Source organism: Thamnophis elegans, chromosome 16 (assembly GCF_009769535.1).
Source record: "Thamnophis elegans isolate rThaEle1 chromosome 16, rThaEle1.pri, whole genome shotgun sequence".
NCBI lineage: Eukaryota > Metazoa > Chordata > Lepidosauria > Squamata > Colubridae > Thamnophis > Thamnophis elegans.
Window position 1 is genome coordinate 28,809,292 of NC_045556.1, and position 25,246 is coordinate 28,834,537.

At 46.0% G+C, this 25,246-nt stretch overlaps 1 protein-coding gene across 1 annotated transcript in view; it reads right to left on the reverse strand.

Moving 5' to 3' along the window:
- Positions 1–1,065: 1,065 nt before the first annotated feature.
- The window catches only part of ADGRD2 (adhesion G protein-coupled receptor D2), a 44,769-nt gene continuing 20,588 nt past the window's right edge, over positions 1,066–25,246 (reverse strand). Inside the window, exons 15-20 of the mRNA XM_032233195.1 lie at positions 24,078–24,198; positions 17,712–17,753; positions 15,688–15,741; positions 14,255–14,384; positions 14,097–14,155; positions 1,066–1,233 (exon numbers count right to left, since the gene is read on the reverse strand). Coding sequence (XP_032089086.1) covers positions 1,066–1,233; positions 14,097–14,155; positions 14,255–14,384; positions 15,688–15,741; positions 17,712–17,753; positions 24,078–24,198 — 574 coding nt within the window. The remainder of the gene's footprint in view (positions 1,234–14,096; positions 14,156–14,254; positions 14,385–15,687; positions 15,742–17,711; positions 17,754–24,077; positions 24,199–25,246) is intronic.

The window sequence follows — 25,246 nt, forward strand, 5'->3', positions numbered from 1 at the left end:
ACAACTTCCGAAGGCAACTTCTGTTCCATGGGTTGATTGTTCTCCCTGTCAGGAAATCCCTCCTTATTTCTAGGTTGAATTTCTCCTTGGTCAGTTTATTTATCCATTATTCCTTGTGTGGTCTTCGGGTGCTTTGGAAAACAGCTTGCATTTGAAGGAGATTGTGGTTCCAAAAACACTGGAGTGAATTTTGCAGGCAGGACACACACACACACACACACACACACACACACACACACACACACACACACACACGAGCCATGGATTAGCTTCCAGAATAAGATGGGGTAAAAATGAGAATGTTAAGCTTTCTTAACAACATGTCGAGAGACAGCAAGCGCTTGAGATATTGCGCTGTCCTGATGAAAACTGGAAGGGTGGAAAACTCCAGTGGCCCTCAGAAGGCCTTCCTAATCATCATCATCATCATCATCATCATCATCATCATCATCTTAAAAATAGCGCTCCGGAAATGTTCCATTGGCTTCATGCCTTAAATGAGGCAGTCCAAAAAAATAATAAAAGAAAATAAATTTTCCACCAGCCACCCAGGGCTGTTTTCTGAAGCTGAAGTGCTCTCGAGTTCTCTTTAACCTTATCTTCCCCAGCTTGATGCTCCCTGGCTGCTTCCTGTTTTGAAAACAGGAGGATGGTGGCATCTCGGGAGGCTTTCTTGGTGGCGATGGTGAGGGAAAGCCCTTGCAGAGATGGTTGACGTGAAAAAAAAAGAGAGGAAGTTTGGGGTCAGGGATGAAAAATGGGGAGATCGAAAGGAGTTGGCTTTCCAGAGATGAGAATGCTCTTCTCGGGTCTAATGGAGGATGAACTAAAGACCAATCACCTCAGATGATGTTATGGAGGAAAGGAGGCAGTCATGAAGTAGGCCACCCACTAGAGCAGGGGTCTCCAACCTTGGTCCCTTTAAGACTTGTGGACCTCCACTCCCAGAATTCCTCAGCCAGCAGCTGGTGGAGGAATTCTGGGAGTTGAGGTCCACAAGTCTTAAAAGGGGCCACTAGACTAATCGTCTACCCAACACTATCCTTTGGGGTGACTACATGGCCTTCACTGTTGCTGTGGTTCATTTGGATAAGACACTACAGTAGATGTGGTCACCAGAAGTTCACCATTAGGATGGAGGTTATGTTGCCTGGTCTTCTCTTTGTTCTCCTTAGCTTCTGGCCACCACTCCAAGCTTGGAAGCCAAGAATGGGAGGAGGATAAGAAGCTCTCCTACCAAGGAGAGCCACAAATAAGCCACAATCCACAGCAAGGGGAGGAAGGGAAATGAGGTGAGAAAGCATCATGGTTAGCAAATCATAACTTCAGAGCCAGGGCTGGAAGGAGCTGGAGAAGGAAGAAGAGGAATGGGGACCTTCCCTTCTCCATCTTCTGGGTTTTTGTCCCTCAGCAGTCACCGGTTGGAGACACGTAGCCAGGAACGGCTCTTCTCATAAGCCTGTAAGAGGAGAAAATGTCCATCATGGTCTCGTTACTTTTCGCCTTCATCTATTTTTTTCTAAATAGATGGAAGGATGGAATCCTTCCATCTAGACCGAAGGATGGAAGCTAATCTGGGATTGATGGGTTAAAATAGCTCCCTAAAACTGGAGAAGTCAATGTCTCCCACCCCCAGAGGGGTAACCCCTCCAGCCACATAGATTAGATTAACAGGGTTGGAAGGGACCTTGGAGGTCATCTACTCCAGCCCCCACCCTCCCAAGCGGGGGACCCTACACCATTTTCGAGAAACAGCAGACCAGTCTCTTCCTGAAAGCCACGAGTGATGAAGCTCCCACATTCAAGAAGAGACTGGATTGCCATCTGTCACAAATGGTGGAGGGTCTTCTGTTTGGGTGGAGGGTTCGACTAGATGACCGTACAAGGTCCCTTCCAGCTCTGTTATTCTGTATCTAACTTCCAAAGGCAACTTCTGTTCCATGAGTGGATTGCTCTCCCTGTCAGAAAATTTCTCCTGATTTCTAGATTGAATCTCTCCTTGGTCAGTTTCCATCCATTATTATTCCTTGCCTGGCCTTCGGGTGCTTTGGACAATAGCTTGACACCCTCCTCTCTGGGGCAGCCCCTCAAATATTGGAAGACTGCTATCCTATCTCCCCTGGCCCTTCTCTTCCCTAGACCAGCCATGCCCAGTTCCTGCAACAATTCATCGTATGTTTGAGCCTCCAGTCCCCTCATCATCCTGGTTCCTCTTCTCTGCAATCTTTCTAGAGTCTCAATATCCTTTACAAATTAACAGAGTTGGAAGGGACCTTGTAGGTCATCTAATGAAACAAGCAGGAGACCCTACACTATTTCTGACAGAGGGCAGTCCAGTCTCTTCTTGAAAGCGTCCATTGATGGAGCTCCCACAACTTCTGAAGGCAATTTCTCTTCCATGCATGGATTGTTCTCCCTGTGAAGAAATTCCTCCTTATTTCCATGTTGAATCTCTCCTTGGTCACTTTCTATCCATTATTCCTTGTCTGGCCTTCAGGTGCTTTGGAAAACAGCTTGCCCCCCTCCTCTCTGGGGCAGCCCCTCAAATATTGGAAGACACTATCCTGTCTCCCCTGGTCCTTCTCTTCTCAAGACTAGCCAGGCCCAGTTCCTGCAACCCTTCTTCATATGGTTTAGTCTCCAGTCCCCTGGTTGCTCTTTCATATCTTTTTTTTTATAGTGTGGTGATCAAAACTGGATGCAGGACTCTAGGTGTGGTCTCCCCATAGCTGCAAGACCCCAGCCTCACAGTTACCCCCTTGTTTTCACAACGGAGGGAAAAGGGTCTCGCCTCTTCTACTGCCCCCCCCCCCGTCTCCAGCCGAAGGAATGCGCTTCGTTTTCGAACCCTTTGCTTGGGGAGGGGAGCAATGGCTCGGATGTTAATGCCAGTCTTAAGTCAACGGTACCCCTGTTTTTCCAAGGCTGGGACCCCAACCGGCAAGGCTTAGGGTTGGGTGGGGAATCCTATCTCGCCGGCAGCCTCCTGCTTGCCGATATGGTTCTCCATTCCCCCCCCCCCCCTGCAGCCACCTCCTGGATCCTGTCGGTGCCCAGCTGGAGGCACAAGGAGCACATGTTGCTATGCACGGCTTAGCAACATGCAAGTTGTATTCACAATCCATAATGAAATTATCACGGGGAGACAATGGAGTGACACTTGAGGAGGCAAAGGCCATGGCGATCGTCTGCTTCGCCAGGAGGGGAACAAAAGATACACTTCATTGTGTGGGTAAATATATGACAATATTCTTTCTTTCCCCCCATCACACACATACAAACACACACACACACACATGCACCACAAATGAACACACCCCTGCACGGCTCACCCCCTCTTTCCCAGGGCAATCCCCTCCCCACATAATGGAGCGTAATGAATATCACCAGATCATGCTTCCATCAAGGCAGGCAGGAACCCATTTTGGAGGAGGGGGGGGGTAATGTTTGGGGTGTGTGGGGGGGGAGAGAAAACATGTGGCCTCTTGTCAAGTGAATGGGGTCCAGATGAGGAGGGGGCCGCGAAGGAAGATTACAGCCCATTCCCCCTCCTCTTTCCATCAGCACTTTGCGCTGGGTTTAATAACAACATTGTTCTCTACCGCCGAGGTCCTGTCTCAAAGCACTCTCGCGAAGAATGGAAATTGGACAGTGATTCCCGCAGCGGTGGTGACTGGCCGGATCGGGAGGCTCCTGGGTTTCCTTTTTCCCCCGTCTTTGCCAAAGTTTGATATCTATTTTGGGGGGGGGGGGGCTTGAAATGATCACCGCAACTTTCTCGGGAATACACAGGGAACCTTCGACTTAGTAATCATTCCAAGTTATGATGGCACCCCCAAAAAAGTTCCTTGAGGACCAGGGGTGGGTTCCTGCTGGCGTGATGACCGGTTCAGTGCCCGAAAAATTTTGCCCGCGAGTACCCATTTGCACTTTAAAAGTTCTGTGCATGGCATTAAAAAAAAAGGGGGGGGGAATGACATTTTTTCAAGGAAGTTTGTTCTGCGCATGTGGAGAACAGAAAATAAAGATCAAACTGCTATGATCACGTGTCCAGCTAAGTTACTCCGTAATAATAATAATAACAATCTGACATTACCATAACAGTATCATTATTATTATGCTGTTAATCTTTGGTGAGATTCACAGCCTTTGGGGCTGGTTGGTGGCTCAACAGCTCGAGTCCTAACCAAGGACCTAGGAACTGTTAAGGTAACGTCAGAGGATATAAGCTGTTCCAAGTAGGGTGGTTTTTTGTAGAATTAGAATTTTTAAGTCTGATAAATTTAGAATTTCCAAATAGCGAGGTAGCCCTTTGGGTATTGCTCCAAGGGCTCCAATTACAATCAGGACAACACACTATTTCTATTTCCACAGTCGCTCAACTTCAATTTGCAAGTCCCGGTACTTTGTGATTTTTTCTTGCTGCTTATCTTCAATTCGTGCATCTCCAGGTATTGCAATGTCAATGAACCATACTTTTTTCTTTTCAACTATTGTTATGTCAGGTGTGTTGTGGGCCAAGTGCCTGTCAGTCTGGATTCTGAAGTCTCACAAAATCTTGACTTTCTCATTCTCTAAAACCTTCTCAACTTGATGGTCCCAGTGGTTTTTGCTGTACTCAAATCCAAACTTTTGGCACAATTTCCAGTGAATGTTCTTAGCAATGGCGTTGTAGGTAGTCAGTTTGTGAAATTTTGCTGCACCCACTGATTAAGTGGTTGACTGTCTTGTCTTTCTCATTACAGAGGCAACATTTGCTGTTGGTGGTAACATGTTGAATTTTTGCCTTCATGCAGTTTGTGGCTAAGGCTTGTTCTTGAGCTGCCAAAATAAAGCCTTCTGTTTCTTTTTTCAGTGCTCCTGATCTTAACCAGTTCCAAGTTAGCTTTTGGTCAGCTTTGCCTTCAATACTTTTCAAGTATTGGCTATGCATAGCTTTGTTTTTCCAATTTTCAGCTCGCTTCTCAATTACTTCTTTCTTATATTCAGCTTTTGACTTAGTTGTCTTTAAAAGGCCTCCTCTATTTACTTCCTTAATCATTGGTTCTTCACTTTTCTGGATGTAATCATTCAAGCTGTGTTTTTCTTCTTCCACAGTTTGTTTTACTTGTAGGAGTCCTCAACCACCCTCTGCTCTTAGTAGATATAATCGGTCAACATCACTTTTAGGGTGCAAAGCATGATTCATTGTCATAAGCTTCCTTCTTTTTCTGTCCAAATTGTCCAACCCCATCTGGGTCCAGTCAATTATTCCTGCAGAGTATCGAATCACAGGTATAGCCCAGGTATTTATGGCTTTTATGATGTTTGCTCCATTCAATTTGGACTTTAATATCTTGCGAATTCGTCGAATGTACTTGGCTGAAGTTAATTCCTTGACTTTATTATGCATTAAGTCAGAGGCCTCTAAAATCCCCAAGTACTCGTAGCCTTCTTCTGGTTTTACTGCCTTTATCATTTTTTCATTCTCAAGTTCTATTCCATCATCTTCTATGACCCTGCCTGCTTTGGTTGCCATTGTTGGACATTTGTCAATTCCAAACTGCATACCAATGTCTTGGCTAAATTCTTTTGTGCTTTCAATTAATAAATTCAGTTCAGCTTTTGTTTTACCAAACAGCTTCAAATCATCCATGTACACCAAGTACGAAATTTTCAGTCCTTTCTTTGCAAGTTCGTATCCACAGTTCATCTTCTTCAAAATGATTGTCAGTGGTAGCATTGAGAGTATAAAAAGTAGGGGCGAAAGGGAATTGCCCTGGAAAATGCCTCATTTAATTTCAACTTCACCTTTGTGGTTCACCTTCCAAATCTGATTCATTCGTTTTTGAGATCCACGTTTTGCTGGCTCAGACTGATAGTAAGCTTTGATAATAGAGATCTTTTCGTCCCTAGTCCAGATTTTTCGCTTTTTTGCTTTTTCTTCCAGTAGCTTGTCAGCTCCATGCCCTGGTTGCCTAGCAGAGGGAGCTGAGCCCTGTAGCTCATTTTGCGCAGAATGCCCAGGAGCCACAGCATCCAGCGGAACCCTTGTTAATCCAGGCGACGGTTCAGCCAGCATAAATTTCATATTATTATTATTATTATTATTATTATCATCATCATCATTTATTATCATCTATTATCAATTACTATTATCTATTATCTATTATCATCTATTATCTATTATTATCACAACAACAGAATTGTATCACAGTGGCCAGCTGTTTCAACAGATTTGGCATTGATTACTAGTCGGGCCCCACCCAGGGGCCTAGGACGTCATAACGTATTTTCGCAATATGCGTGTGGATCCAAACAGTGCGGCTTTTTGCATTTGACCGATGGTGATTTTGTCAATTTTTAACTGTTTTAAATGTAATTCCAGTGCTTTTGGAATAGCACCCAGTGTGCCGATTACCACTGGAATTACCACTGCTGGTTTGTGCCATAATCATTGAATTTCGATTTTTAAGTCCTGGTATTTCGAGATTTTTTCATGTTCCTTCTCAGCGCCCCTGCTATCACCTGGTATTGCAATGTCTATGATTGTAACCTTATTTTTCTCAACCAGTGTGATGTCTGGTGTATTATGCGCCAGTATTATGTCTGTTTGTATACAGAAATCCCACAAGATCTTGACCATCTGATTTTTGGTGACTTTTTCAGGCTGATGTTCCCACCAGTTTGCTGCTGTTTTAATATTATAATTTTTGCACAAATTCCAATGGATCATTTGTGCTACTGAATTGTGCTGCAATTTATAATCAGTCTGCGCAATTTTTTTACAGCAGCTGAGTATGTGATCAACAGTTTCATCAGCTTCTTTGCAAAGTCTGCATTTGGCATCATCAGAGGATTTTTCGATTTTGGCCTTAATGGCATTTGTGCGGATAGCTTGTTCTTGTGCAGCCAGGATTAGTGACTCTGTTTCTTTCTTTAATGTACCTGTTATTAACCATAACCAAGTTTGTTCCCTGTCCACTTTATCTTTTATTTTTTTCCAGAAATTGGCCATGCAGTGCTTTGTTCTGCCAACTCTCCATTCTTGATTTTATCACATATTCTTATTGTTGTTGTTGTTGTTGTTGTTGTTATTATTATTCACAGTCAGCCAGATGCTCAGTCTCGGTTCTTCCTCCTCTTCCTCTTCTTCTTATTTCTTATTTCTTATTTCTTATGTCTTTTATTCATTAAACATGAAACTCAAGTCAACTGAACATTTAAAAATGTATCACAAATATCACTGACTGGCTCTCATGGTTGATAACTGCCAGCATTCCAGGTATCCACCAAGTATCTCCTTAAAATGTATGTATGTATGTATGTATGTATGTATGTATGTATGTATGTATGTATGTATGTATGTATGTTGTTATTATTATTTTGCAACTTTATCAACAAATACTCTGCAGAGAACGAATACTGGAGTGTGACGCGGCTCCTAAGCGAAGTGCAATTCGAGGCATGATTTCTCGAGTTAAAAAGACGGATGCTTTCTTCCAGCCCTAACCCAGTGACAAATCCAGCAAGGCTGAACGTAACAGGGGAAGCCTTTACCTGATGATTTGAAGGCAGTCAGTTGTACAGCCTGGAAAAAAAATGAGAATCAGAGAGAGATCAATCAAACTTTCATCCATCCCCCATTCCAGGGGTCACCAACCTTTGGGACCTCAGGGAACATTAAATTCATAATTTTCAATCCCGGAAGACCACTAATAGGATATGCCTACTGAGTGGCTGGGTGGGCGTGGCTAGGTGGTCATGTGACTGGGTGGGTGTGGCCAACTCGATGTCACTCACGTCAAGGGGCATCTCGCCAGCCTCTACTCGTCCCTCCTCTCCCAGCCGCTCCTCCCCTCCCCGCCTGGGCTCCTTAGGGCCCCAACGGGAAGCGGTTGCTGGAGCTAAGCAGCCCCCAGGAGAAAGAGTTGGCAAAACAGCTCAAATTGGATCTGACTGAGAGGGAGGCTCAGCAGAAGCACCTCACTGAGGACTAGGAGCATGGGCTTCCCAAGCAGAGGGAAGACCTGTGGGAGTGCAAGGCCAGGTGCTGGCGCCTGGAGGCTCAGCAGGCTGAGATGGTCAGCCAGTTCCAGGCCATGATGCCGTCCCACTGGAATGAGGCCCTCCGGCTCTTCCCCACCAGCGGCTCTTCCCTCCAGCCTTCGCCCAAAGCCCCCCACCAGGAGGCTGAAGCAAACCCCAAGTCGGAATTTCTGCCCCCCTCCGACCCTCACAAAAAGACCCTGAAGGGGGAGACTCTCTGCAGCAACACAAGCATCCATTGCACGTATTCCCACCAGGGGCCGTAGTTTGAGGACCCCAGATTTAATGCAATATAAAAAATGCAAATCAATTTTTCTGCAGGCCACCAAAATTTTCTTGCGGACCCCCAGTTAGGGACTGCTGATCTATTCAATTTGCAAAGGTGAGCGTCAATTACATAACCTAGCAGTGCTTAATATCCCACCTTGGATGACCCAAAAAACCCCCTGATTGTTAAAAATATGCGTTTCTTTTTGTCCCCAAATGGAGGCTCTCCCTTTCGGCTTTCTATTCTGACAATGCTCAGAGATCGTGGATCAAATTGAAACTCAATTTCTTTCTAAGTTCTTCTGTGCATCACTGGCTTTTTTCCCAACCTCCGTCCCCCTTCAGAACTGGAGATTCAATTGCATTTTTAAAAAAAGAGACGTATTTTGTGCTTTTACGATGCCTCCTCCCCCTGTACAAACTATTGTAACTCCATCCCGCCTCGCAGGGGTGCAGCCTCCTTGTTGGCTGGAGCCCTAAAGCATGATGGGAGTTGTAGTCTGTATGTCTGCAAAAAAGCAAGCGACTCCATTTTCAGAGACTCAGAGGGCAAGAGGGACACCCCCGAGGTCATCTAATCCAACCCCCTCTGAACAAGGGGCTGTGGCCCAGTCTTTAAAAAAAAAAAAGTATTCTAAAATCATGAGTTGCACAAACACGAGCCTTGAATTCAAACTCAATGCGTTGTTCAGCAAATCCACAGTGGATCAAATACAGATCAAGAGAGTTGGAAGGGACCTTTGTAGGTCATCTAGTCCAACCCCCTGCCCAAGCAGGAGACCCTACACTACTTCAGACAGAGGGCAGTCCAGTCTCTTTTCAAAAGCCTCCAGGGATGAAGATCCCACAACCTCTGAAGGCAACTTCTCTTCCATGCATGGATTGTTCTCCCTGTCAGGAAATCCCTCCTTATTTCCAGGTTGAATCTCTCCTTGGTCTGTTTCCATCCATTATTCCTTCTCTGGCCTTCAGGTGGCTTGGAGAATAGCTTCACTCCTTCCTCTCTGTGGCAGCCCCTCAAATATTGGAAGGCTGCTATCTCTGTCTCCCCTGGCCCTTCTCTTCCCTAGACTAGCCATGCCCAGTTCCTGCAACCCTTCTTCATATGGTTTAGTCTCCAGTCTGGTCATCATCCTGGTTGCTCTTCTCTGCCCTCTTTCTAGAGTCTCAATGTCCTTTACAAATTAACAGAGCTGGAAGGGGCCTTGTAGATCATCTAGTCCAACCCCCCACCCAAGTAGAAGACCCTACACCCACAACTTCAGTTCCATGGGTTGATTGCTCTCCCTGTCAGAAAATTCCTCCTTATTTCCATGTCAAATCTCTCCTTGGTCAGTTTCCATCCATTATTCCTTCTCTGGCTTTCGGGTGCTTTGGACAATAGTTCGACCCCCTCCTCTCTGGGGCAGCCCCTCAAATATTGGATATTGCTATCCTGTCTCCCCTGGTCCTTCTCTTCACAAGACTAGCCATGCCCAGTTCCTGCAACCGTTCTTCAGATGTTTTAGTCTCCGGTTCCCTCATCATCCTGGTTCTTCTCTGCACTCTTTCTAGAGTCTTAATATATAAATTAACAGAGTTGGAAGGGACCTTGTAGGTCATCTAGTGCAACAAGCAGGAGACCCTACACTATTTCTGACAGAGGGCAATCTAGTCTCTTCTTGAAAGCGTCCATTGATGGAGCTCCCACAACTTCTGAAGGTAATTTCTCTTCCATGCATGGATTGTTCTCCCTGTCAGGAAATTCTTCCTTATTTCCAGGTTGAATCTCTCCTTGGTCAGTTTCCATCCATGATTCCTTGTCTGGCCTTCGGATGCCTTGGAAAATAGCTTGCCCCCCCTCCTCTCTGGGGCAGCCCCTCAAATGTGGGTTCAGCTCCCTCAAATCAACAGCCTGGGGGTAAAACCCTGTTTATGAGTTTTATTATGGATAAAATATTCTTTCGGCCCAGTGAGTGCGTGAGTGCAGAATGTACCTTTAAGTCCTCGTTGACTCATAAATCCCTGCCTAGATATACTGTCCATCAATATTCATCAACACGCATAAATACACACCCACGCACCACTCAGCAGTGCAACCAGGCTGAAAGAACCTGCTCCTTTTAAAAAAAAAAAAAAAAGACAAAAAACAAAGCTAAGTTTCTAGACCTTGTGATCAGGAAGTCGGTCTCTTGCAAATTTCCTCTCCCCGTCCTGCCGCCCACTATCACACTGCCTATTGTCGACTCCGAGGGGATCATTTAGTTCCTCCCGCCCTGGGTTGTGTGCAAGAAATGGGAGGCTAAGGTAAAGCTTCCCCTCGCACATCTGTGCCAGTTGTTCCTGACTCCAGGGGGCGCTGCTCATCTCCGTTTCAAAGCTGAAGAGCCAGCGCTGTTCGAAGATGTCTCCGTGGTCATGTGGCCAGCATGGCTCAACGCCGAAGGCGCACGGAACGCTGTTCCCTTCCCACCAAAGGTGGTTCCTATTTTTCTACTTACATTTTTTTACCTGCTTTCGAACTGCTAGGTTGGCAGAAGCTGGGACGATACATGGGAGCTCACTCCGTTACGCGGTGCTAGGGATTCGAACCACCAAACGGCCGAACTTTCTGATCGACATGCTCAGTGTCTTAGCCCCTGAGCCGTTGCGTCCCTATTACCCCTTAAAACTAACAAACCCACCCCCTTTTTTCTGGAGACGCATCGCAAAACAAACAAACTAACTAACAAAGAGGGGGGGCAGAATTAGCCTTATCTCGAGGACTCCTTCGACCCTTTCCGGGCTCTCCAACTCGGGAAGGAGATGGGGAAACCAGGCGCCACGCTTCCTAAGTACCAACGCTGGCCTTGGCATTTCAAAACCAGCAGCGGAAGCTTAAGCGCTCACCGCCCTGGCTGGTTTAATTGCTTTAACCTGTGCTTAAGACTGGATGCCCAGTAACTTGGCAATGAGAGACGGGTCGCTCGGATCTAACACCTGGGGAGGTGACTGGCACCCTGCTTTTCTTCGCCCACTCCCGAGCCAATCAAGACCCCTCCGAAGGAGACGCCAAGCGAGGTTGCTTGGCAGGATCCCTCCGCTGATTAAACGGGGGGGGGGGGGAGGGAGGAAAGAGTGGGGGAAGGGGAGGGAGAGCTGTTTATTTGACGGGAGAGGCATCGGCTGCCCTTGGATGTCAAGTAGCCAAAGGGGGCATAATCCCCTTTTTTTCCCAATAGCCTGGCAGGAATGCAATTGGGCAGTTGGGGATGGAGAGTCCCAGGCTCTTCCCTGGATTTTTTTGGGGGGGGCAGCTCGTGTTTGTTGCAGTTTGGGTGGGCTACCCTGCCTACCCTGCGGCTTCAGGCCCAGGGCTGACAACCTGCAGGATTAAGGTGGGGTCCTTCCACACCAGAGTGATGTAGAAGGACTGGGGAGATTCAGTGAGAACTTCAGAAGGTATCCGATGGAGCAGGGGGTCCCCATCCTTTCGGACATCAGGGACCACTAAATTCATAATTTGAAATCCCGCAGACCACTAATAAGATCTGCCTAACGACCGACTGGGTGGGCGTGGCTAGGCAGTTGTGTGACTAGGTGGGTGTGGCCAACTTGATGTCACGGCCTCGCCGGCCTCTACTCGCCCCTCCCCTCCCAGCCCCTCCTTGCCTGCCCGCCCGGGCTCCTTGGGGCCCCAAGAGGAAGCCATTGCTGGAGCTAAGCAGCCACCAGGAGAAAGAGTTGGCAAAACAGCTTAGTTCAAATTTGATCTGACCGAGAAGGCGGCTCAGCAGAAGCACCTCACTGAGGACTAGGAGCATGGGCTTCCCAAGCAAAGGGAAGACCTGCGGGAGTGCAAGGCCAGGTGCCGGCGCCTGGAGGCTCAGTGGGCTGAGATGGTCAGCCAGTTCCCGGCCATGATGCAGTCCCACTGGAACGAGGCCCTCCGGCTCTTCCCCACCAGCAGCTCTTCCCTCCAGCCTTCACCCAAAGCCCCCCACCAGGAGGCTGAAGGAGACCCCAAGTCGGAATTTCTGCCCCCCTCCGACCCCCACAAAAAGACCCCGAAGGGTGAGACCCTCTGCAGCAACACAAGCGTCCATTGCCGTAGTTTGAGGACCCCTTGATTTAGTGCAATATGAAAAATGCAAATAATTTTTCTGCAGGCACCAACATTTTCTCACGGACCCCTCAGTTGGGGACTGCTAGTCCTAGATGCTGATGGCAGTCACCGATTCACACACCCTATGTGCTCCATCAGGGACCTCCCTCCATAAACCAGCCCCCCCAGCGGCCTTCCTGGAGACAACAGATTAGCCTCACAAACGGTTCCCCTTAGCACGTCTTTCTCCCTGCACGATGGTCTCCTCCAGATGTTTGGGAGTCCAAAGACGGCCGAGAGGAAGAGAAGTTGTGAAGCCATGCAGAATGAGGTGCTTGGCTGAGGCTAGGAGGATGTACACCCACACTTTGTCCATGAAACGTGTTTTACTCGACACAAGACACCAAGAGTTGCATTTCCTCAGGTACATGCTCACCCTGACCAAGTGGCTTGGTCATTGAGGGCAGGCATGTCAAACTCAAGGCCCCTGGTGTGTGTTTGTGTGTGTGTGTGGATGTGCTTAAATCCGTCCCTCGGAGCTGCCTTGGAAATAGCTAAGGATCGTCCCTTGCTGCCTGTGCCAGCAAAAATGGGGCCTGGAGGATGCACCATCCCCAAGCTTTGTTTTCGCTGGCAGAGGGCTATCAAAACAACCTCAAAGCCAAAGCAAAGGGGAAATGTTGCTCCGTTTTGCATTTGAGCCTGCAAGAAGGGACAGGACAGGAGAAAGGGAAAGTGGAAAGGCACAGAAGAAAGAAGGAAAGAGCGGAAGGAAGAAGAAAGGAAAGGAAAGAGGGAAGGAAAGGGAAAGAGGGAAGGAAGAAGAAGAAGGAAGGAAAGAAGGACAGAAGGAGGGAAGGGAGGAGCGAGGAAAGGAAGGAAGGATGGAGAGAAGGAAGGAAGGAGGGAGAGAAAGAAGGAGGGAGGGAGGGAGAGAGGCAGAGAAGGATGGAGAGGAAAAAGGAAGGATGGAGAGAAGGAAGGAACAAGGGAGGGAGGCATGGAAGGATGGAAGATTGGAGGATGGGAAGGAAGGAAGGATGCAGCGAAGGAAGGAACAAGGGTGGGAGGCAGGGAAGGAAGGAGGGAGAGAAAAAGGAAGGAAGGAGGGAGAAAAGAAAGAGGGGAGGAAAGGAGGGAGACAGGAAAGGATAGAAGGAAGGAAAGAGGGAGAGGGTGGCAGGGAAAGAAGGAAGTTTGGAGGATGGGAAGGAAGGAAAGATGGGGAGAAAGAAGGAGGGAGGGAGGGAGAGGCAAAGAAGGATGGAGAGAAAAAGGAAGGAAGGAGGGAGAGAGGGAAGGAGGGAGGGAGGCAGGGAAGGACAGAAGGAAGGAAAGAGGGAGAGGGAGGCAGGGAAAGAAGGGAGGTTGGAGGATGGGAAGGAAGGAAAGATGGAGAGAAAGAAGGAGGGAGGGAGAAAAGCAGAGAAGGATGGAGAGAAAAAGGAAGGAAGGAGGGAGGGAGGGAAGATGGGAGGATAGGAAGGAAGGAAGGATGAAGAGAACGGAGGGAGGGAGGGAAGGAAGGAATATAATGAGAGTGAGAGTGAGGGAAAATCTGAGGGAAGTCATGGCCACCACAGGTGCCCTCCACCCAACACGAGTGATGTCGAGCTGGCCACACCACCCCAGCCTTCCGACGTGAACCCCAACCCTGATGCGTCCCTCCTTCAATGAAACCCAGTTGGAGAACTTGGATTCACGGCCTCTTCAGAGAGGAGGCGAGGGGGGGACTTACCGGTTTCTCGGGCGACATAATGGAGGAAACACTCCGTGGGATTTTGGCGCTGAAGTTCCCTGTGTTGGGAAAGGGGAATCAGCCTGGGTGCAACACGGCAACCTCTGAATGCCGCGTCTGTCTCCCTAGCTGGCTCGAAGGCCGAGCCGCTTCCCTACCTTTGCTCTTGTGCGCGGCCTCCTTCTCGCTGGAACAGGTGGTGTTTTCTGGGGTGGTTGGGTTGAACCTGGCCATCTCCCAGGAGGTGTTCCTGGGGCTTGACAGGTAATTGACAGGGTGGGAGCAGTTCTGGAACGAGAAGAGGAGAAGAGAAAATGGTAAGGCCACCCTTGGAGTACGGCATCCAGTTTTGGTCGCCACGATGTAAAGAAGATGTGGAGACTCTAGAAAGAGGGCAGAGAAGAGCAAGAAAGAGGATTAGCGGACTGGAGGCCAACACATACGAAGAACGGTTGCAGGAACTGGGTATGTCTAGTTAACAAAAAGAATAACAGAACAGAACACCAGAGATGGAAGGGACCTTGGAGGTCTTCTAATCCAACCCCCTGGTCAAGGAGGAAACCCTAGACCCTTTCAGACAAATGTCCAATCTCTTCTTTAAAACTTCCAGTGTTGGAGCATTCACAACTTCTGGAGGCAAGTTGTCCCACTGATCAATTGTTGTAACTGTCAGGAAATTTCTCCTCAGTTCTAGGTTGCTTCTCTCCTTGATTAGTTTCCACCCATTGCTTCTTGTTCTGCCCTCAGATGCTTTGGAGAATAGCTTGACTCCCTCTTCTTTGGGGCAGCCCCTGAGATATTGGAACTAAGGTGAATTTTTTTCATAGAACAATTAATCAGTGGAACGACTTGCCTCCAGAAACTGCAAATGGTCCAACACTGTAAGTTTTTAAGAAGACGTTGGATAACCATTTGTCTGAAGTGGTGTAGGGTTTCCTGCCTAACCAGGGGGTTGGACTAGAAGACCTTCAAGGTCCCTTCCAACTCTGTTATTTTCTATTCTATTCTATTCTATTCTATTCTATTCTATGCAACTGGAGGGTAAAACATATAAAGAACAGTTGCTAGAACTGGGTAGATCTAGTTAAATGAAAAGAAGGACTAGGGGAGACATGATAGCAGAGTTCCAATATCTCAGGGGCTGCCCCAAAGAAGAGGGAGTCAAGCTGTTCTCCAAAGCATCTGAGGGCAGGACAAGAAGCGATGGGTGAAAACTCATCAAGGAGAGAAGCAACTTAGAACTAAGGAGGAATTTCCTGACAGTGAGAACAATGAATCAGTGGAACAACTTTCCTCCAGAAGTTGTAAATGCTCCAACACTGGAAGTTTTTAAAAAGATGTTAGAGAACCATTTGTCTGAAGTGGTGCTCCATCACCGGAGGTTTTTAAGAAGAGACTGGACAGCCACCTGCCTAAAATGGTATAGAGTCTCCTGCTTGAGCAGGAGGGGCTGGACTAGAAGACCTCTAAGGTTCCTTCCATCTTTCTCCCTTCCTTCCGTCCTGAAATGTTATAGGGTCTCCTGCTTGAGTGGGGGGGCTGGACTAGAAGACCTCTAGGGTCGATTCCAGCTCCATTCTGGTTGACCTACCGTGAACGAGAGAGCTTTTTTCTTCTCCCTCATTCTCTGGATGGCATTCCGCACCTGGAGGAGGAACACAATTATCGGTCAGCCTTTTCATCCAAAAATGCCCAGCAATGATATTCTGCAGAACTCAGGAAGGCCCAGTGCGCGAGTGAAATTCGGACCAGACTAAATTTTCTGCGATGCCTTCTGGAGCAAATGAAAGCGAAACCTCCAAATTCGATAGTGACAGAGCCGGGAGCTGGGGAAGATGGGCCTCTTAGTTGCACTTCTCAAAAAATGCTTCCTTCTTGAGACTCTTGGGGTCGCGGGGAGAGGGACAATTGTAGGACACCTCCACCATCTTTGGCTGTGGTCCCCCCCTCTTTTATATGCAAGGGGAAAAGGGGGAAATGGCCACAGGGAAGCTGGACTTGCGTTGATATGTCTACCACAACATACGGTGGAGTGACTGCTCCTGAAGTTCCTCCGTGCAACGACAAGGAAGAAGAACGTAAAAGGAATCGTATGGATTCGTTTGTGCTCTCTGAATCCCCAGCTGGCAATTATGTGCTTGTTTTGCTGACTGAAAAAGCCAGAATTTTTTCAAACTTCTGTTTAACAGATGCAGTGTCTCCTGATCTTGAGGGACTCTCTCTCCTATCTATCATCTATCTATCTATCTATCTATCTATCTATCTATCTATCTATCTATCTATCTATCTATCTATCTATCTTCTCTCATCTATATCTATATCTATATCTATATCTATATCTATATCTATATCTATATCTATATCTATATCTATATCTATATCTATATCTATATCTATATCTATATCTATATCTATATCTATATCTATATCTATATCTATATCTATATCATCTATATCTATATCTATCTATCTCTATATCTTTCTATCATCTTTTCATCTATATATCCTCTCTCATCTATCTATCTTCTCTCTCATCTATTTCTATCTATCTATCTATCATCTATCTATCTATCTATCTATCTATCTATCTATCTATCTATCTATCTATCTATCTATCTATCTTCTCTCATCTATATCTATATCTATATCTATATCTATATCATCTATATCTATATCTATCTATCTCTATATCTATCTATCTCTATATCTTTCTATCATCTTTTCATCTATATATCCTCTCTCATCTATCTATCTTCTCTCTCATCTATTTCTATCTATCTATCTATCTATCTATCTATCTATCTATCTATCTATCTATCTATCTTCTCTCATCTATATCTATATCTATATCTATATCTATATCTATATCTATATCTATATCTATATCTATATCTATATCTATATCTATATCTATATCTATATCTATATCTATATCTATATCTATATCTATATCTATATCTATATCATCTATATCTATATCTATCTATCTATCTCTATATCTTTCTATCATCTTTTCATCTATATATCCTCTCTCATCTATCTATCTTCTCTCTCATCTATTTCTATCTATCATCTATCTATCATTTATCTATCTTTCTATCTATCTTTCTATCCTATCTTTCTATCTATCATCTTCTCATCTATCTATCCATATATATATATATATATATATATACACACACACACACATATATATATAATCTATCTATCCATCCATCCATCCATTCACCCACCCATCTATCTATCTTCTCTCTCATCTATCTATCTATCTATCTATCTATCTATCTATCTATCTATCTATCTATCTATCTATCTATCTATCTATCCATCCATCCATCCATCCATCCATCTATCTATCTATCTCTACCTACCTACCTACCTACCTACCTACCTACCTACCTACCTACCTACCCACCCACCCACCCATAGTTATCTATCTAGAAATAGCTAAATAATAGCTGGAAAAGTAACACAGCAGCCCCCCATAGATCAGGCTTCCCCAGCTATCACCCACACCTTCCTGCATTTATATTTAAAATCTTAAGGACTAGAAACTTAAGAGGAGGATTGGTTTTTTTTTTTAAGAAGATGCTCTGTTTCTACCCTCAGTCTTACCTCGCTGTTATAGAGTGCATAGACCAGGAATATGTAGAGGCCCTGTAAAAAAGAAAAGAAAAGAAAAAGGGAAAATTGCATACAGACAAGCTGAAGAGATATTTGCTCAGAAAAAAACTATTGTTTTAGCTCTTGCAAAGGCTGAGAGCCAAATCTGGGAAGGCATTCGTGTTTTTTCCTCCCTTCTTCTTCCCACCAGCTGGAAAGAGATGGACAGGAGAAACTCACAATTTCAGCCTCTTCCCCCCCCCCTTTTCCAGCTCCCCCAACTCCCCCATGGTTAAAAAAATCAATTAAGTCCTTTTGCATTGCAGAATTGCAGCTTGGCATCACGAAGGTGGAAAACACTGTCGCACTAAGCTCGGCTTGGAAAACAACCTCACCACAAAGCTTTGCAACATGGAGATATAATCAGTGGGGGGGGTGGCAGGAGGTGGAGGAGATGTGAGAGGCACTTGGTCTCTTTTGGGAAGTGAATTGTTCTGCGGTTTCTGTTTTTTGCAAACAGAGGACCACTAACGCTCTGCTCTGGGTGAAGTTCCTGCATTTTTGGCTGGATTCAGATAGAGGGTTGCAAGGATGGAAGAAGATGTTGAGACTTTGGAATAAAGTGCAGAGAAGAGCAACTGAGATGATTGAAGACCAGGAGACTCAAACATAGGAAAAACAGTTGCAGGATTTGGGTTTGGTTAATCTAGAGCAGTGTTTCCCAACCTTAGCAACTTGAAGATGTCCGGACTTCAACTCCCAGAATTCCCCAGCCAGCATTCGCTGGCTGGGGAATTCTGGGAGTTGAAGTCCAGACATCTTCAAGTTGCCAAGGTTGGGAAACACTGCTCTAGAGAAAAGAAGGACTAGGGGGGACATGATAGCAGGATTCTGGTATTTGAGGGGCTGCCACAAAGGAGAGGGGGTGTGTGTCAAGGTGTGTCCAAAGCACCAGAAGGCAAGAAACAATGGATGGGAACTAATCAAGGAGAGAAGCAACCTGGAATGAAGGAGAAACTTCCTAACAATGAGAACAATTAACCAGTGGAACAGCTTGCTACTAGAAGGTGCTTCATCCCTGGAGGTTTTTAAGAAGAGACTGGGCAGCCACTTGTCTGAAATGGTATAGGTTCTCCTGCTTGACCAAAGGGTTGGACTAGAAGACCTTCAAGATCCCTTCCGTCTCTATTCTTGCTCTTTTATTCTTATTTCATTCTTATTTTATTATTAATAACTGTATTTCTAAGGGGTTCCATACCTCCTTTATTCTAAACCACTATCTTTTTACTTAAAAAAAAAAGGTCCCTTTAGATTTATATTCTGCTTGAGCAGAGGGCTGGACTAGAAGACCTCCAAGGTCCCTTCCACCTTATTCTTATTCTTTTACTCTTATTTCATTCTTATTTTTATTATTAACAACTATATTTCTAAGGGATTTCATACCCCCTTTATTGTAAAAAACTATATTTTTATTTTTTAAGTTTCCTTTAGATTTATTTATCCTGGTTGAGCAGGGGGTTGGACTAGAAGACCTCCAAGGTCCCTTCAAGCTCTATTCTTATTCTTTTATTCTTATTTTATTATTAACAACTGTGTTTCTAAGGGATTCCATACCTCCTTTATTCTAAACAACTATATTTTTATTTTTATTTTTAAGTTTCTTTTAGATTTATATATCCTGCTTGAGCAGGGGGTTGGACAAGAAGACCTCCAAGGTCCCTTCAAGCTCTATTCTTATTCTTTTATTCTTATTTTATTATTAACAACTGTGTTTCTAAGGGATTCCATACCTCCTTTATTCTAAACAACTATATATATATATATATATTTTAAAGTTTCCTTTAGATTTATTTATCCTGCTTGAGCAAGGGGCTGGACTAGAAGACCTCCAAGGTCCCTTCCAGCTCTATTCTTATATTCTTATTTTATTATTAATAACTGTTGAGGACTTATTTCTTAGGGGCTCCATACTTCCTTTATTCTGAACAACTATCTTATTTATTTTTAAAGTTTCCTTTAGATTTATTTATTTTGCTGGTACTTTCTAGCTAAACCTTTCAGCTCAGATATGGAAGTAAAACAAAAAAACAATGGGTGCATGAATCAAAGGACCTTATTTTGACTTTTTCTCAGCTGGCTTCTGGCAATTTTCAGAAACAAGGGATGTCTCCATCTAGAGGCTAAAAGCTACCCGAGTTTATAGGCCAAGGATAAAATAGATGTGAATGTTATTGTGCAATTCCGATGCCTCGTCCCTGGAATTTTATAAGGGGTCCAGATAACTTGTAACTTTCTTGCACTTTCTCCGTACTTTCTCTTCTGTTCTTTCTTCTTCTTTTTTTAAAAAAACTATTTCCAGCCAAAAATGCATCGGAAAGGAAAGAGAACAATGGTTTGAATGCCGTAGAAACTAAATCAGCATCCTTAAAAACAATTTTATCCCTTCCTCCCTTCTAACAAAAAAAATATTTTATACCATTTAGAAAACTTTTATTTTTGGCTTCAGGAGATAAATATTTAAAAAAATAAGTGACCAAGCTTAGTTTGGCTTATTAAAAAAAGGAGAAATTTTGCTGGTTTCTATTTGTGCTATCTACATATGTGGTAGTCGTTCCTGACTATAGGGGGCAGTGCTCATCTCCGTTTCAAAGCCGAAGAGCCAGCGCTGTCTGAAGACGTCTCAGTGGTCATGTGGCCGGCATGACTCAACGACTAAGGCGCACGGAACGCTGTTCCCTTCCCACCGAAGGTGGTCCCTATTTTTCTACTTGCATTTTTTTACCTGCTTTCGAACTGCTAGGTTGGCAGAAGCTGGGACAAGTCACGGGAGCTCCCGCCGTTATGCGGTGCTAGGGATTCGAACCGCCGAACCACCGACCTTTATGATCAACAAGCTCAGTGCCACTGAGCCCCCACGTCTCATATTAGAGTTAAGACCACCGATTAATTTTCCGATGATTTATGATTAATAACTGCCGCGGACTTATTTCTAACAATTTTTTTTTCTAAAAAATCTTTTATTTTAGAAAAGTGTTCCTTTAGACCAGTGTTTCTCAACCTTGGCAACTTGAAGATGTCTGGACTTCAAGTCCCAGAATTCCCCAGCCAGCGAATGCTGGCTGGGGAATTCTGGGACTTGAAGTCCAGACATCTTCAAGTTGCCAAGGTTGAGAAACACTGCTTAAGACGTATTTGTTTTCGTGGTTTTTCCCGCAAAGCCACATTATAAACACAATTATTATTGTTGTTGTTATTTTTCCTTATGAAAATATGTGACTTAAAGGCACCCCAAGTGCTAACGTGGCTCAGCCTTAACAGAAATCCTGCTGATTCAAACGGGGGCCAAATGGCTGGAAAATTGCCCCCCCCCCCCATTTTACAGAGAAAAGGGACCGAAGCCGAGCTGGACTCACAAAGTGGCACACAAAAACCCCACACTTTGCAGAAATGCGGGGAAAACTGCGGAGGGCTTTTAGTCATGCTGGCAATTGGCATCCTCCGAGCGAATTCTGTGCTAATTCTTTTCTATTTATGCCATGAATTCTCGCTGGAAACTCTTCTTTGCAGCTTCGGAGCGTTGTGGAGTTTTGTTTTTCTCTGAACGGAAAAACAGTTTCCAAAGAGCCTCGGGAGAAACTGAGGACTCTTTGGGGGTGTTTGTTCGCCCTCTGCCCTCCAGGGTTTGTCCTCGCCCAGGGGGAGGGGGCTTCACGCCCCCCCCTCCCCAATTCAGAATTTTGCTTCCTAGCTGCAAATCAACCCAACTTTCCCCTCCGAGAGCATTGACTCTGTGGTTTTATTTTTTATTTTTTAAAAGAAATCTGATAGCCTTTTTGCTTCTTGCTTCTCTCATTCTGTTCTCCCTATCGCGAAACTTTGCAGCTGACGCATTAATTGCAACTCTCTGCAAGCCGCAGGACTCCCACGCAGGTGGCGGGAGGGGCCCTCCATCCCGCTGCACTCTTTGCAGATGGAAAGAGGCATCTCGGATGGGAAAACAGGACACACCCACACACAGAGATACCCACACAGAGAGTGAGACACCCGCCCACACACCCACACACACACTCTCATACACACACTTTCTCTTCTGCCTCTGGTTGGCTCGGGGTATTTGCATCCACCTGGTTCTTAGACAGCTGGGTTTTTAAGGGGGAGGAGAGCTGACATCCTGTAAATATTTGCCTGCCTTTTCCAGAGCAATTACATCCCTCGGCTAAGATGCGGCAATTAAATACTGTTTTGTTTTGTTCCGAGCAATCTTGACCAGGCGTGGAAGGAGGCCCGCTCAATTTGCCCGTGGTGGTTTCAGATTCTTGGGTGGAGTTGTGGGTTTTATTTTTTGCTGGCAGAAAGGTGGTTAGATGAGAGGGCGGGGGAGGCAGACGAGGGAAGAAGGAAGTAAAAGGAGAAGAAAGGAAGAGAGGAAAAAAGGAGAGATTTGGAAGGAAGGAGGGAGGGAGGAAAAGGTGAAAGGAGAAAGGAAGGAAGGAGGAAAAGAAAAGGAAGGAAGAGAGGGAGGGATTGATGGAGGAGAATGGAGGGAGGGAGGAAGGAAGGAGGAAAAGGGAAGGAAGGGAAGGAGGGGTTGAGGGAGGGAAGGAGAAGAGAGGGATGGAGGGGCGGAGGAAGGAAGGGTGACAAGAAAAAGGGAAGGAGGGAGGAAGGAAGGAGGAAAAGGGAAGGAAGGGAAAGACCAATTGAGAGAGGAAGGGAGGGAGGAGAAGGGAGAGAGGAAGGGATTGAGGGAGGAAAAGATGAAAGGGGAAAAGAAGGAGAAGAAAAGGGAAAGAGGGAAGGAGGAGGGAGGAAGGAAGGAGGAAAAGAAAAAGGGAAGGAAGAGAAGGAGGGGTTGAGGGAGGAAAGCAGAAGAAAGAGAGGGAGGGCAAGAGGAAGGAAGGGGGGAAAGAAAAAGGGAAGGAAGGGAACGAGCAATTGAGGTAGGAAGGTAGGAAGGACGAGGGAAAGAGGAAGGGAAGGATGGATAGAGGGAGGGAGGGAGAAAGGAAGGAGGGAAGGAAGGAGAAGGGAAAAAGGAAGGGAAAGAGGGATTGAGGGAGGGTGGGAGAAAGAAAGGAAGGAGAAGAGAAAGAGTGAAAGGGAAGAAGGAAGGAAAGAAAGAGAGAAGGGAAAGAGAAGATTTCCCGAAGTGTAATATTTCATAATGTAATGTTGTTGTTGTCATTATTATATTGTATTAATGCGTTATTAAACAGTGTGCTGTTTAATAAAGGAATTCGATCCTGAGCATTATCGGCAGAAGAGAATGAATCAGGCAGTCAATCAAAAATTATATTTGCTGAACTGTGGCTTTGCTTGAACAAGGCATTGCACCGAATAAGCACCGTAGGCTGGGCTTGCTGAGACCAAATCCAAGGATTCGCTCTATGGCTTGGGGTCCGGTGCCCCTTTTTCTATCCAACCCACTTTTAGCAAGAATTTCTGACTGAGGTTCAAGCTAGCACTCACTCCACTAACAACACCACTGAACCAAGGAGCCATTGTTTACCGTGTATGGTCCCCATAGGAGCATCTAAAAAAATGAGGTTACCGTATTAGTATAGTATAAGGCGCTCCGAAGTATAAGATGCACCTAGCTTTTGGGGGGGAAAACAAGAGAGAAAAAAAATCTACCTCTGTCTCGCAGCAATTTGCTTCCTTGCAGCAAACAGCCTGTTTCAGTTTCATCACAGCCTGTTTAGCACAAGCAACTGGTTATCGGTTGGATTGGCCTCCAGACGATCAGCTGTTTCAGCCTGCAGGGATTGCCATAGCCTATTGCCGCCTCCGCGCACCCCATTTTCAGCCTCCGCATCCTGTTTTCAGCCTCCGTGTGCCCCATTTTCCACCCGTTCCAGGTGGTGGGGATCAGAAGGGGTGGAAAATGGGGCACACGGAGACAGCAACAGGCAGTGGCAATCCCTGCAGCCTGAAACAGCTGATGGTCGGGAGGCCGATCCAAACAACAATCAGCTGTTTCTGCTAATCAAGCTGTGTTGAAGCTGAAACTGAAACAGGCTGTTTGATCTTCGCTGCAAGGAGGCAAATTGCTGGGAGGCAGAGGCCAAAGGGTGGGGGGCCGGCAGGTGGGCGGGGCTACATTCAGTGTATGACGCACCCAAATTTTCACCCACTTTTAGGGGAGGGAGTGCGTCTTATGCTCCAAAAAAAATACAGTAATTGCCTAGAAAAAAGTGTGCGATTTGGGGTGCCCAGTTCACAGCCGAGACCAGTAAATGATCCTTTGGGGTTCACTGTGTCCCATGAATGAAAACGTTCTCCTTCCTCACTACTCCAGGTGGAGTAGGGGATCTTGCATGGCGGTTGCAAAACCTTCTGCAGACGTTCGGAGAGAAGCGTCAGCCCACCTGAACTCACCTGGAGGGAGTTCAGCATGATGAAGATGTAAGCCCAAGTCACGCTCAGGTGGACGAGGATGCCGCACACCCAGGTGAGGCCCAGGACAGGGAGCAGCACCAAGATGGGTTTGGTGGTGGCCCTGAAAATAGAGCAGAAGAGGAAAACGGTTGGCCTCTTCCCAGCTGAGCCTGAAAAAACTGGACTCGGTGAATCTGAGCTGGGTTCATTTGGGGCAATTTCTCCATCTCCATTTCTCTGTGTTTGGTGGAAAGATGCTCGTGTTCTAATCTCCTCCTTTGGGGTTTTCTTATCTCAAACCCCGAGATGACTCCCTTGGGCGTGCGGCAGAGGAGATGCCACAATCACAAACGGAGAGATAATTGCACCTTCCCCTGTAAAGGTAAAAGTTCCCCTCGCACCTATGTGCCAGTCGTTCCCCACTCTAGGGGGCGGTGCTCATCTCTGTTTCAAAGCCAAAGAGCCAGCGCTGTCCGAAGACGTCTCCGGGGTCATGTGGCCGGCATGACTCAACTCCCGAAGCCGCTCAGAACGCTGTTCCCTTCCCACCAAAGGTGGTTCCTGTTTTTCTACTTGCATTTTTTACCTGCTTTCAAACTGCTCGGTTGGCAGAAGCTGGGACAAGTCATGGGAGCTCACTCCGTTACGCAGCGTTCGGGATTCGAATCACTAAATTGCCGACCTTTCTGATTGACAAGCCCACCGCATCCCTTAAATCTTCTCCTGTAGCTCTTTCCAAATGGCCTCCAAACAAACTGGACAAAACCTCCCCCCCCCTCTTTGTTCCTTGCCAAGGCAGAAAGAGGACCCCACCCCCAATCATTATTCCAGGAAGACAAGTGCCCTCCCCCCCCCAGGAAGTGAACTCCAGAAGAAGGGAACGTTTTGTGGGTGACTTTTTAATTACGATTTCTTAATTGGAGTTTTTGAAGGCAGCCAGAAGAACCTCAAATGGAGTCCAATGGAAATAACATTTGAGGGGCTGCCACAGAGAGGAGAGTGGTCAAGTTTATTTCCAAGTCACCTGAAGGCCAGACAAGGAAGAATGGATGGAAACTGACCAAGGAGAGATTCAACCTGGAAACAAGGAGGAATTTCCTGACAGTGAGAACAATCAGCCAATGGAACAGAAGTTGTGGGAGCTTCATCCCTGGAATCTTTCAAGAAGA